At 44.6% G+C, this 14,305-nt stretch overlaps 1 protein-coding gene across 26 annotated transcripts in view; it reads right to left on the bottom strand.

Moving 5' to 3' along the window:
- Positions 1-14,305, bottom strand: part of MAGI1 (membrane associated guanylate kinase, WW and PDZ domain containing 1) — a 336,522-nt gene that overhangs the window by 26,109 nt on the left and 296,108 nt on the right. For all 26 annotated transcript variants that reach the window (XM_066327249.1, XM_066327242.1, XM_066327243.1 and 23 more), the window contains 2 exons: positions 11,544-11,575; positions 4,724-4,940 (listed from right to left, as the gene is read on the bottom strand). In XM_066327249.1, the coding sequence (XP_066183346.1) occupies positions 4,724-4,940; positions 11,544-11,575 (249 nt within the window). The remainder of the gene's footprint in view (positions 1-4,723; positions 4,941-11,543; positions 11,576-14,305) is intronic.

The following is a 14,305-nucleotide window of genomic DNA, read 5'->3' as shown; positions in this document are numbered from 1 at the left end:
GCTATTAATATAATAAAAGGACATAACCCTACCAAAGGGCTTTTACTAAACATCATCTTTCAACTCAGTCTGATCAGAAGGTGGCTGCAATTTCAGGAGAGAATTCTTCCCTTCTTTTCTATTTTAAGGGAGAAGTATCCTATGTTTGTGTTATTGTGCAAATATTTTTAGTTCTGTGTAACTGCCGATGAGTGAACACGCTAGGGTCAAGACTTGTTTGTATTATTTTAATTAGATTTGGGGACAGAAAAATTCTCCCAAACAAATTGTGTGCCTGAAAATAAAATTCAAATATTAATGATAACTCTGAATATTTTAAAAGCTTTAAAAATTCTCTATCGTGTTCTGCTTTACTTTTAATTAAATGCTTAAGCCCTTCAAAGGGATTCATTAACACATCTGCAATTCAGATTAATTCATTTTGTCACTGCTGTTTTGACAGATGGCCATATGTAGGATACGGTATTTTGCAAAGCAATCAGGCCACATGAGAAAAATTTGACAACAGATTGTGTTAATCTGTAAGGAAGTTTAATAATACATTGAAAAGTAAAAAGCATATTATAAAAATATATTTCAATAAAACAGTGTGAGGTTTCTAAATTGTGGTTCTCTCCTAAGCCAGTCAATTGCTGTTTCTCTCTCTGAGTGCTCTTTAAGTGTGTCATTCCTAGATCTTGGAACTGCTTCAGCTTTCAAACCTTAAGGGTTTGTCCTTCTCTCTGATTCATGTACACAACTCCCACGAGCAGCAATGAGTTACCCATAACGAGGAGCTCAGGCAGCTAAAGCCCAGCACCAGCAAAGAGTGCATTTGTTACCACCACCAAATGCTCTGTTTTCACATTCGCACAAATCTGGCTCTTCTCAAACGTCTTAATCCAGCAAAGACTGGTGACTCTGGGCCAGATTGCAGCACAGCCCCTGAGCTCAGCCTTAGCCTTAAAGCACACCTTTGGGCTTACAGCTTGGGAATAAGCTCCCTTGGACCCAAGCCCGAACACTCAGCACCTTGCAGGGCTGATCCTCTCACCCCAGGAAGCTCCACATGAAGGAACTTTAACTCACATTTGTGGAATAAAGTTGTATTTCTAATCTGCTCCCCCTCAGCCAGAGTTCAGAAACAGTGATGGAGGCTTCGCTTAGCTTTGCATTATTAATTCTAGCTTAATTTTTATTCTTTTTTCTTCTTCCCCTAAACAGAGTCTGTGGCTCTCCCCTGCAGAGCTGGAGTACTTTCTGATGTTATGATGCATTGGGTAAGTCATAAAAACACATGCTTTTACTCAATTATGGGTAAGCTGGTGCTTTTCAACCTAATTGTGCTCTACCAATGACTTCAGTGAGACAGGTCACATAAGGCAAATACAGTCTTTTTTAATGAAATACTGATCCAAAAACAACTTAAGAAGAGGAAGAACCGAATTTTACAAATTCAGAAAAATTAAAATGTTGCCTTTGCTTTCTGTGTCTACATTCTTATTATTAATGTAAGTAACAGTGGGATGCATTCCCAGAGAAAAAGGCAGCAGGTATTCATTACAGATTCAGTACTTCTTAGAAATATCTTGGAGAAGAGGAATTCATATATTGAATAGAACCTTTTTACATTATGATTTTTAGATGAAAAATAAATCTGTCTGCGCTGGAGCTAATGAATTCATCTTCTTGTGTCAACTGTACTTGAAAAATTGCACTATGCTCTTTTTATATTCAACAATTTCAAAAATGGGACAAAATAAAACACTTAAGATGATCTAACGCTCTAAAATTCTGTCCTTTTTGAATTCGTCATATACTTCAACACAAAGGCTTGTTGCTGCTTCTCAGTTCCCTTGCTGAGGATTCAAAACCCTGTCTCCCAAAAGAACACTTTAGAGCCCTTTTCAGGCTTTTTAAAATTTAAGGCCAACAATTAAGAGAGAGCAAGCCCTGGCTGGAGTGGGAGAAGAGCTGTGCTGGGACTCCTCAGGAAGTGGAGCCTTCTAAAACCCATCAAATTCCCTGGTTACTGGAGGTGTCACCCACCCTCAGCTCTGGCACTAGGGTGACATCCTCCTGCTGTGCATAGAATATTCACTTAGTTCTGCTCACAGGTCCATCAGAAGGCTGCAGAGAGTCACACCTAGCACCCAAACTTATGGATGTCATTGGAGATGAAGTCCCAAAGCCTGAGGGAATGGGTGCCCAAGTAAGGGGAAAGAGAAGACATGACTTCTCTTCAGAGAAGCCAAAGGTGGCACTGGAGTTAAACCCAACTGCAGCTGGGTGAAAACATGAAGAACAGCACAAGTGGAGCTGACAGACAGTGAATCTGGAGTCCTCCACAAGCTCTGATGGTCAGTGTCAGCAGAGTTCCCTAAAAATGTCCCATGAGCCACACCTGGGCAACACTGGGAATAGATCTCAAAGGGATGATTCAGGTCCACAGCAAAGGGAAAGAAACACAAGGCTTCACACCAAGCCCCCAGGGCAGCAGAGGCAGGTTTCAGCTGGGAACCACAGACTTTACTTATGAGACTCATGATAAATAAGGGCTTGGTGAGGGAAAGGAGGAGCTGACCACTGACCTCGAAGTAAAACCACCAGTCATGCTTTGGGATCAGACCACAAAAGTAGACAGAGCACATCCAACTCAATTTTCCACTTATCTTTCTGCTTTTCTTCACATTTCATTACACACAGTAAAGCCATGTCACTAGCTAAGAGTGCAGGTTAATCCCCAGGGAATGTGTTTCACTCGAGCTTAGAGGTGGAAATTCATAGGCTCTTGGACACCTCTAATGGCTTAAAAGGAGATATGACCATATCACACTTCCACCATTCTCCAAAAAACCCTATTTACAAGGGTAAAAACCCAAGAACTCTCAGAAAACACCCTCCTGGAAGGGAACAGCAATGTGATGAAAAGTTCATAGAAAAGCACCAATGTTCAAACAGGTCTTGTCTGGTAGAAGAGGCAGGAGACAAGGACTGAAGCAGCAGAAGAGGCTCAGCCCCACCACAGAGACGCAGGACTATGGAAAGCTGAGACAGGGAAGCTGAAGGGGTGTAGCAGATCCCAGTCTAGCAACAGCCCCAAGCAGTGAGGATTGTGGCACAGGAGAAGATGGGATGTGGAAACCAGCAGGTCAAGAGACTGTGAGAAGGCCTCTGGAAGGGCTCTAGTCCCAGGCAAGGACAAAACCTCTACAGGATAACTGCAGCCATTGAGGGAAGAGGGAGATTTAGCACATGGTATTGGAGGTGACACAGAAGGGCGACTGTCTGCCTGTGCACTTCAGGGTTTCTCCAGCTCAGCCTTGGGTTTTATCAGGAAAGACAGGCAGGAGTTACAGCTGCTAAGCTGATACTAATGACTAATTAGTAAGAGTTAAACAGTTAATTAGAAATTAGCTAAGTCGCTGCAGGGGGTCAGAGGCAATGGCAGCACAGTGCCAACGGGAAGGAACCACGTGGGCTGGGCAGCAGGAAGGCCAGTGCCGTGGGACACTTGTCCACCCAGGCAGGAGAAGGAGGAGCTCTGCCCACAGCTCTGCAGGGCTCAGGAGCTGCTGCCCCTCAGCTCTTTTTCCTGTTTCAATGAGCTGCACGTACAAGTTCTGTCACTGCACTCCACAGATCAGCAGGACCTGGCCCAAGAGCCTGCAGGGTCAGTTCAACCAAATCCCTAGGAAAGGATGGGAAGGGAAGCAGTGCACAAAAGCAGACACCTACAAACTGCATTGCTGAGACATTCAATCCAAAGAGATGCATCTTCAGCCAAGAAACTGTGACTCATGATTTAATTTTTCCAGGATATAAGACTTCAAAGTGATTCATTCGGTCAGTAAAAAAAAAAGTCCTACCATTTTTCATTCTGAGGTAAAGGCTAATTTCTTACTGGTTTTACCAATTTCCAGTTAGCACAATAAAATCAAACTGCAGGTGATACTCTCAGAGCATTAAGACTTTGAAACCCCCTTTTCTGTATCTAAGGTAACTACTGCCTTTCAAAATGAACCTAATACTCTAAGAAGCTTTTACAGATTTGATCATCTTCAGCAGTGCAATTAAAGCAAAGCCCATGTGTTTATTTTGTTTCCTGAGAAGAAACTGATTGAAACCACATTTATAGTCTTGGAACAGAGTCAAAACCCTGCTGAATTATTAGCCAAGTGTGCAGATTATTAATTGCCATAAAAGCCACTTACAATATGCATTTAATATCTGTATTGTTAAAGTGTCCACTCTGGTCAAAGTAAAATGGCTCAGCTGGATTTTCTCATCCCCAGAGTGAGGCTGAAAAGCATCTGATATGAATTTCAGCAAACTAAATACTTCCCCTCCTTACTGAAATTCCTGTGCATATCAGATAATGAGCCTTAACCTCAGAAAAGAGTTTAGGATCTGGATAACAAACTTGAAAATTCTCCTCCAGCCTTATTAAAAAGCGCAATAAAAATATAGGGGAAAAGACAGTCTTTAATTTTAAAGGGATTTTTCACATTAAGCTTTGGCCTAAAAGCGCCCTTTCCTAGAGATGATCCAAATCCAACCCTCATGACAGAGCAAACTGCAGCTCTACCAAGCTGATCTCACCGACAGACACCAAAATCAACCGGCGGAAGCCTCACAATCTCCAGCAGCAACCTGCAAGACTCCCGTTTACTTCGCGAAGAAAACACACAGGGAGCAGCTGCCGTAGCCGTAGCCTTAGCAACTACACCTGCCTCATACTCACGTCGGCTTTCATACATGCTCCTGGACTGGGCCCAGATTTTGAATGGATCTGGCTTCTTCTGCCCAGAAGTGTCCGGCTGGTCGGCGGCCGGCGCCTCCGGGGCGGCGTATTCGGGCAGCACCTGGGCGCTGTGCGCGGGGGACGCGGTGTGCCCGCTGCGGTGGCTCGACACGCTCTGCTGGGAACTGTTTTGGCTGTCTTTCCTTTCAAGTGGTTGCTGTAAAGGAAGGGGAGCGGAGTGGAAAAAAAGGGAGAGAGAACAGACGGTTATTGGTCGCTGAGTGGGTGTTTTCCATCAATTTATTTTTTTTTTTTCCCTCCCTTCTTTGATCAGGCTTTTCTGCGCGCACGTAAGTAAATGTATAAGCCGCAGTTTTGCTGCTACCCAGTTAATGCTGGGTACAGTTAAATTCCCAGGTGACAGATACTGGTAGGCAGATTGACAGAAAGGGAAATACAAAACAAAGTAATTTATCATTAAAAAAATAGCATTTTTCCTTCGCACATGTAAGATGGATCTAAATCTCATTATAGGTTACTACTTTCAACCTACTTATTTTTTCCTGAATTAAGGCAGAAAATCACAACAACCTTCTATTCAAACAACATCAGGGTCTAACTTAAGCCTGAAAGAAAATGGAAGAACTACCAGATTTCACAGTGAAAACTCAGACTGTCCCTCTGAAGCAGATTCAAGCACACCCCTTACTATGCTAGATCACTTTTTCTCTGCAGCTCTTACAACTCCTCATGTTACAAGTGTGTCGACAACAGAGTACCCCTCTAATGGCTCTGCTCCCCAGAGCACCCAAGGGACTTCTGCAGACCTTAACAAATACGAAAATATCTATTTGAAATCTGATTTGTTTTAATTAAGTATATTAAAACAGGAAAAAAAAATGCACCCATCTAAACTCAGGGCTTATTCCAAAGTACTGTGTCAGGAGTTCTGACTGCTTACTATTTAGCTAAGTAGGGTATATAGTTCTTAACTCGAATTCACAACTGTGTGTTCAAATGAAGCACAAGTCACATTTGCATTCCCAGGATTTGTACTACTCAATATGCAGCAAAATCCCCAACAAGAGCTCCCCACACTGTGCAGCAAATGCTTTTTAATGCTCTTTTGAGATGAACCTTGGATTGCCACCAAGGCTGAGTGCAATCTCCCACCTGCTCTGGAACAGGGAACTGTGTTCCCAGGGCTGCTGTGACACAGAGGGTGGCCGGAAAAACAGCATCCCACAGGTTGTTTTTCCAACATCCACTATTTCCCAGCTAAAAGGGGTCAGGCACTCACATCAATAAACCTCAGGCAGAGAATTAAGCCTCCTGCTGGCAGAGGGTATCTGGAAACACTGCAACAGGAATCTGCACGTTCAGGTACTTCTCTACAGGAACCCAAGCCGGGTAGGGAGAGAAGCCAGCAGCAGACACAGATGGGATCAGCATGGGGGGCTCACTGGCCACAGGTCTGGGCACCCCTTGGCTCACTCTGAACACGAGACCCCAAGCAGCCAACGCTTCATCATAGAACAGCTGAATTAATTACAAAGGAGAAAGTAACCATGCAAAGTGCCCTCTTTTAAAGTCTTCAAAAACCCCGGTAAAATTCTTGTGAGGTTGCACATTCTTCAGATTTACGCTGAGAAAAAAAAATCCCAGCTTCAACAGCTCAAATAATGTTGACCTCTCAGCCTTGCATTCGAGTTGTTGATCCATCAGCAGCATCTTTTTAAAGGGTATCTCGATTGACTAAAATGTGAAATTGCCTTTGTCCTTTAAAGCAATTTTGAACAAAGCTTACCTGCTGTGATTACTCATCTGCAGACTTTCAAATACAAATATCTGAACCAATTTCCAACATTTTTAGCTTTTTAAGTGGTAAATGAAGCTAATTCGCATGCATTTAAATGAAGCCATTTTGAAATAGCTATGCTGGGGATAATCAACTTTAAAAAATATAAATTAAAAAAAAATACATCTCTCAGTCCAGCCATCTGGATTGGTTTGTTTGGCCAAACTACTAAAATAACTACAAGCCTCCTGTGAAACTTCAGGCCAATCTCTCTGGAAATAGCTGGTTACAGAATATGGAGGACAGGGACTAAAATGTGAAGCTTTATGCAGCCCTTAGGGAAATAATAAGAACTCTCTGAAAGCTTTCTGATTTAAAAAGCAACTAAGTTGAACCTCAAAAAGTGCTCTCACTTTGTGATAGAAAAAGGCTTAAATTTTGAACAAACTGTGAATTCTGTTTTGTATTTGGACTGGAAATGGAAGTGTCAGCATACCTCAATCAAAACTATTTCTAATTAAACTAGAGTTGAAATTGCGAAAATAGGTATTTTTCAAGAAATAGGTGATAACCTCTTTAGCGGGACTGGTGGTTTTCCATAAAAATAACTCTTTTAAAAAAACATCTCTATTTAAAAGGTTGAGAGGGGACCAGAACAAGGGGAATGTAACCATGGCAATAAGGAATGTATGTAATTAAATTAATTCAAGACAATATTTATTGACTTTCAGATCACCAAAGGAGGCTAAAAAGGGCTTGGGGGCCAAACTTCTTTCCACATGTTGCAGCAGCTTCAGCACGTCATGAGGAATTGCAGTGGTCTGACCATCCTGGTCCCTGTCACGGGCACTGCTCACACGAAGTTTGTGTCTTGGTACACAAGAGCTTTCCCAAGAGGGACAAGCTGACCAAATACCAGCTTGTCCAAGGATGTCCAATACCAAGGATGGCTTGTCCATCTCCTGCCTTGTGCCCAGCTTTAGGACCAATCCTCCTGGGTCTGAATCTTACTGTGCAGCTTGCTCAGTTCACACACATGGGCAGGAAAGCAGCAGATGAGCACAGGGTCTGGCTGGGGACAGAGCAGGAGGCTCTGACCTCACCCTGAGGCGCTGACTGTGGCTTTCAGCATCAAGTAAAGCAGATCAGCCGAACTGCATTGACCTCTGCCAGGAGCTACCAAGAGCATGGGGCACTGAACTACCTGAGCCAGTAAGAGCACCCCTGATCCTTGAGAGATCTTCTCCAGAGCTGTTGATAAGCATCAGTGGCTCTCCAGAAAGACCTTTGCCAAAAGTGGCTAGAAATCAAGGCTATGGTGACTACCTCGAGTGCATTTAGGCAGACTGCACACTTAAATACAGGTGATGGGATAAAATAATCACCCTGATACTGTTTTACAACCATGACGAAATAAATACATGGGAAGCTGGAGCTTCTTATGCCCTACCCAAACCTCTGGGTTTTGAATGAAGAGGGATGTCTTGTACAGACTTGCTGTGGAACCAATTTCTCTTCCTGACAAAGATAGGACTTTGGCAGAGCCCCTGGTGTTGCTTAACCACCCAAAAAATGTGGCAAATCTCTCGTCTGGGACTAGCTGTGCATAGGAATTGAATTTCTGGTCACAAGTCAGCTATGCTGAAAATGCAGTTATTTAAATCGAAAAGAAAAAATTCAGATTTTTTGAAGAGCATAGCATTTTATCCCCCCTGCAGTGATCCCATCTTCCGATGATCTAGCTGCAGATTTTGTGCTGTAGAGGTTTTTGGAGAAGCTGGTCCTGGCAGGACAGCATACTGAGCTGGAAGTGGGAATCTTTGCCCCCTTGTGGAGTATTTTGATGCAAGCAACAAGGAAAAAAAAAAAAAAAAAAAGAAAAAAAGTTAGTTTTCTTCCATATTATATCAGGATAATTGCAGGGGAAAATGCTACACTAGAGAATTTTCATGCTTAAAATGTATATCTCTAGATGGTCAATACAAAATATTATCTATTTTCATCTAAAAAATAAATAATGGGAAATTTAAATAAAAAAAAGGAGCAGCACAGAGAACTGCTGAGAGCATGTCCTTGGTGAGGGAAAAGGAATAAAGCACTTGGAAATGTCCAAGCCCAAGTACAGCTGGAAAGGAGTTTTTTACTAATTGTGCTCTTTCACCAAGGTTGAAAAATTCTCCTTAAAATCGGAGAAGAGCAAAGTTTGTCAGATGACACACAAAGACTGACAAATACAGCCCAGCAAAACTGAGCTGAAGGCAATAAAACTTCCAGGCTGTGTCACAGCCCCAGCACCAACAAACGTCTCCACAGCTTTAACACCTCACCACAGCCAGGAGGTACCAACAGCTTGAAGCTGGCCTCTGGGGAATGCAGGACTGGGGGCTGAGAACAGAAAATAGGACTGGTTTAAGGAAAAGCAGCCACTGGCAGTAAGTGGGGAATGTGTCTGGGCTTTGGGAAAGGATACAAGGGAACGAGAGAGGGCCCATCTCCTCAGCAAAGCAGATGAGGATGGACACCTGAGTCGTGACTTCCCTGATGCAGCAGAGGAAACAAAAAACAAGCACAAGCCAAGATCAAAGCCAACTGCTCCCAGCCTCGATGTGCGCTGTCCTCTAACTGCAGCTTGCTTATCATACAAGGAATGCTGGAAAACAGCCCCTGTGCACTGAGCAAAGGGCAGGGGGAGATGGGCACATCCACCCAGCCCCACAGCTCTGCTGGGCTGGAGACAGCCCCTGGCACAGGGCTCTGACGGCAGCTCCTGCATTCACCCCATCGCTGCCAGGGCAGCAGCAAGCTGGGAGCCCCTGGGATCCAGGATATCCCCGGGGAACACGCTGGCAGAGCTCAGAGATGGTATCCCAGACAGGGACTGTGCCAGCGGGGCTCTTGGCTGTCATGAGTGGGAATCCTCACGGCCAAGAAGGTCAGGCTGGACTCCGTGCAGTGGAGCAGCAGCCCTTCAACAAACCAAGGGAGGACAGTGTTAGACACCACCACTTCCCTGCTTCTGACCATCACCTCGGCCACACGGGCTCTGGGGTTGGTGTAAATCCATCCCGGAGAGCCTGAGGAGATTCCTCCTGTGCACACTGATGCCCCGAGCACTTTGCTGCAGGTTTCCATGCTCAAGCCTCACATGCCAGCGATGCCTGGGCAGCACGGGGCGGCTGCAGTGGCCGTGCCCCGCTGGCTCTGCCCTCCGAGGAGCGCTGCTCATTAAGGCTGCAGCAGGATGCTGCAGTGAGCACACCGCCGCTAATTGCGCTGCCAACCACCCCGCGCGCAGCCAGCGGAACAGGAGGCTCTGCTTTTTGGGAATCCTGCGCTTCAGAGGCAACAGCACCACCTAGGACCGTAGGAAAAATTACTGAAAAGGCTTGGGAGAGGCACGCAAAGGAATGCCAGCTCTCTCCAGGCTGACAGGCTCCTCAGAGCGAACAGCAGAGAGAAATCTGTTGTTGCACAGCTACTGTTTGTAAGCAGCCTCTTTGTTCACCAAGGTGGGATTATCCTGACACGGATTTACATGCTGCTCAGATTTTTGCCGTGCATAGCTGTCAACCAGAGAGGTGCAGGATCCCGCTTCACCCCGATGCCAAACGTGCGTGAGGCAAAGCGGGAGCATCCACGCTTTGGAAAGACCGAACCTCAGGGATTAGGGCTGGTTTAATGACAGAAGTCACAGCCCAGGTCGAGCGCAGCCAATCTCCCCCGGGCGGGGGAGAAAGTGGAGGCAGAGAATAGAAACGTGCCAGGCACGTCTGTATTTTACACACTCGCTTCTGCCTCTCGGGCGGCTGAAAGATCCGCGGGTGTGACAGCAGCGAGCGGGCGGCGCTGACGGGGCCGCGATCCGCGAGGAGCGCACCCCGCTCCTGCGCCTCCCAACATTAATGCGAGCTGACAGTGGTAGAGGGCCCGGGCTCACATGACTTTAATCAGCGCTGCCCTAAGCCATCAGAATCACATTAATTATTTCAGGGATTTCTTTTTGGATGAGCAGAGAGCTCGTATTAAAAGCCAGAGGATTCTGCTCGGCCGCTTTCCCAAACCTCTTGCCCAGGTTTGCGGTGAGGTGGGCTGTGCCCAGCTGCAGGTTTTGGCACCGCCAGGGACTGTTGGGGAAGTTTCACACCATCTCACAAATACCTCACTTGCTTTGCCTCCCCAAAGCTCCTGGCAGAGAATTTTGTCTCTCCCTCACTCTCAACAGATAACTGCAAACTTTCAGGCTTTAGGTATTTCATTCCCTTTAAAAATAAAACATTGCTTTTTGTTGCATACAAATAGCACGTTAATTTCTTCCATAATATCATTCATGGAGCTTTGATGATACTTTAGATCATAGCTTCTGTGCTGCTAGCTAAGATGCTAAGATGTTTCCAGGTAACAGCTTTACATGGAAATATGTTCAGAGAGGATAAGAAAATATTGTTCTGTTACTGCTTTTTTAAAAATGAGGGATCTTACGCCTGCAGGACAATCCTGCTCAGTATGGAAATGCCTCCAGAGCAGGCACTCAGACAGCTGACTGTATTCCCTGGGAACTGCAACCATGCTGTTCATGCTTTGTCTCTCCCAACAAGGTGCATGCTTTCCCGTTCTGTTAATAATTCAGCCAAGGGTTCTCAAGAAAACTCAGTGAGTTAATGGAGAAGGTTGGTGCCTATGAGCACCCGACAGGAATTGGTATCTGGCAAGAAGGTGGAGCCTCCCATCTTTCCAAAAGGAAACAATAGCTTTTTTTTTTTTTAGTAAGTTAAACGACAGAGAAGCTCATCTGTCAGGGCAGCGGATTTGTAAACCTGAGGCTTTATTTGCAAACAAGTCCCCCTTCCGTACTGCATCCCCCTCTCATCTCCCCATGCAGCAGGAGACGTGCAAGGTAATCATGGTTGCAACAGAAAGACAACTTAAAACAATCGAGACCCAGAAAGCAAACAAGCCAAACTCATGCTTTTTTTCCCTTCAAAGCAGACAAACACACAGAAATAGTAGCTGTAAAGTGCTTACCGACTTTGGGCTCTTCTTTGGGACTGGCAGTCCTGAAAAATGGCAACAAGGGAAAAATAAACATTAGCATTAAGCTTTACCTTCCCTTAAAGATAAAAAAAAAACAAAACAACCCCTAGGTGCATCATCCGAAGGTAGCCATCTGCAGAGTCATGTCAGCTCTCGCTCCGGAGTTCCCAGTCTGTTCATATCGAATCAAAGCCCGGCGAGAGGCAGAGCCAGCCAGAGCCGGGGACGCGGCGGCGGGGGGAGAGCTCTCTCTGCATTAGCTATGCTGACTTGTGCTGCAGAGCTGCCAGAGAAACCCACAGCCCTCAGCGCCTGCCTGGGCAGAATCTCAAACGCTCCCCTGGATTACAGGAGACTTAGCTCGCAATTAAAGCCCAAGCTCTTTGCTTTTGACGCGGTCGGCTCGGCGATTTCCATTGGACCAATCGCGGCGGCGCAGGGGAAACAGGTTGATTTTTTTAAAAATTATTTCTCTACAATTTTTTATTTTTTTTTTTTTTTTTTTTTTTTTTTTTTTTTAAACGGGAATATGTGTACCAGGCTTGAGCTGAGAGGTGTGGGCTGGGCAAAGGAAAACAAAAGCATGAGGAAGAATAAGCTTTTCTCCCCTAAAATTATGATTGTTACTGGAAAAAAACACACGTTTTTCCTTCCTGTCCATCCTAAGTGTAAATCTTTGAAGCCTGAGGTTTTATCTGTTAGGTCCAATTTCAGAGAGCTGTGGCTTGAGAACAGCACTAGCAGTGCCCTGACCCCTGCGGGGGGATGCTAGGGACCTTGGAGAAGGGGGGCTAACACACATTGCAGGTGATGTAAAGGAACAAAGGAGGGCACCAGGGAAGGTGTTTTCAAGGATAATTTTGCATTTTGAAGCAGCCTCTTACTCAGTCTGTGATGAGCAAGAGACCTCAAGTGAGGTTTCAATCAACTACTTGTGCACAGAGCCCAGCTGCCAGCAGCAAAGGAGACACTTGTCTGGGGGTTTACCTACAATGCAGGAAAGGCTCTTTCTCGGGGTCAAGACCTCCCTTTTCCCCCCGCTGTTGGAAGAGAAAGGAAACCCCTCGTATTTTTCTCTGTGTGACACTCCAGAAACAAACACAAACCAAAACACAGATTACACTCCACATTAAGTGCTCAGTAATTCAGATGTTTGAAATCTGCTTTTGTCTTTAGGATGTGATTTATGTGGCATTTATGCCGCATTACGTTTTCTACTTTATGCATTTTGTTTATTCTAAACCCCATGCCCTCATCTAACTTTTGCACAGAGAATAAAATAAGCCATGCAAGTGAATTACAAATCTGTCTAGGAAGATGCTTATTTTAAGGCAATTTGGGAGATGTTAGCACTGAATAGGGAAGATCCACAATTAAAAATGATAATCACAGCTCACTTTGTTGCCGCTTTCAGACTGGGATGCATATGTAATGGGTACTTTAAATGAAATATTTTCAAGCTTTTGAGGAATATCTGTGCTCTGCATGCCACTGATGCATTCCCAGCCAATACCTGATACCCCTCCAGGCACTGATTGATTGAGGGACAATGAAACATCAAACTGTTTGAACTAAACAATCAAGACTGCAGCCTCGTTTCTGCTGACAGGGACTGTGTTTGTATAATACCCTTAAAGAGGAAAACACTCATAATGTTCATGGCAAGTCACATTTTTAGCAGGCATCATTTATCACAGAGATAAACACACAGATATTCTCTCTCTCTCTCCCTCCTTCCACATGCATGCACACACGTTTATTTTCCCTTTCCAAGAGATGATCTTTCCTATTAAATCAATACATAGAACACATCCCCATACACACACACACCCTTAAGAGACCAGCATGAAATAGGAAAGATTTAACATTTTAAAATGTTCCCTGCAAAAAATAAAGCAGAAATGCAGGTGAGCTGCTGGATCGAATTGTATCAGAATTCAGTCTATCACATCAGTAGGATTAGATGTTAAAATTTAGTAAATATGAACTACTGAACAAACCTTTCCTTCAAAGTTTGTCATTAATGTCAGCTGTTGCAACCACAAAGAGATGGAAAACAGTTGAAAAATAATGGAAAACACATCAAGGCTATTGTTTGGTGGGTCCTTCAGAGGCCAATGAATCTTACAGTGTCGCTGCTCTGTGCCAGACTTTGCTGCAGAACAAGCAATAATTTACTTCTTACCAAAATAAGTGACTGCAGAACACGTTAACAAATGTTGGTAGTTTTTCATGGGACAAGCTTGTAGTCAGGGGAATAACCTGCCTGTACATTTTCCTGTGAAAATATTATTTATTCATCTAATTAGGGTCTCATTTTAGAACTCCAGCTCCTGGCACAGCAGGGCAAATGAGCAAATGATAGGTATAATGGGGAGTTTTCATGCTCAGATGATGGAATGGATACAGTATTTAACAGTGATGAACATGAAGTACTTGAATAACCCCCAAATCCTGGGAGCTCCACTAGCAAAGAAATGCTGAGCTTTTCCAGAAGGCTTCTGGTGAAAACATTTCCCAAGCCCATGAATTTGGGATAGTGACAACTGTGAACTACAGCACTGGCCTTAGGATTCCATTAACTTGTCCCATCACTCCTCATGCCATGCTTTGCTTGGAAGCTCATCCTCCTGGCTGCTCCCTTCTCTCCTGCAGCCTCAATGCAACTTTTTCAGAGGTAAATGGGCCAAGCATAGACTAAACACCCAGCCTGCATCTTTTTGGCATTATCCAGATTTTTGGTGGTTGTATAA

Source organism: Sylvia atricapilla, chromosome 11 (genome assembly GCF_009819655.1).
Source record: "Sylvia atricapilla isolate bSylAtr1 chromosome 11, bSylAtr1.pri, whole genome shotgun sequence".
In the NCBI taxonomy this organism is placed as follows: Eukaryota; Metazoa; Chordata; class Aves; order Passeriformes; family Sylviidae; genus Sylvia; species Sylvia atricapilla.
The sequence above is the reverse complement of the archived record's forward strand: the minus strand, read 5'-3'. Positions and strand labels throughout refer to the sequence as shown.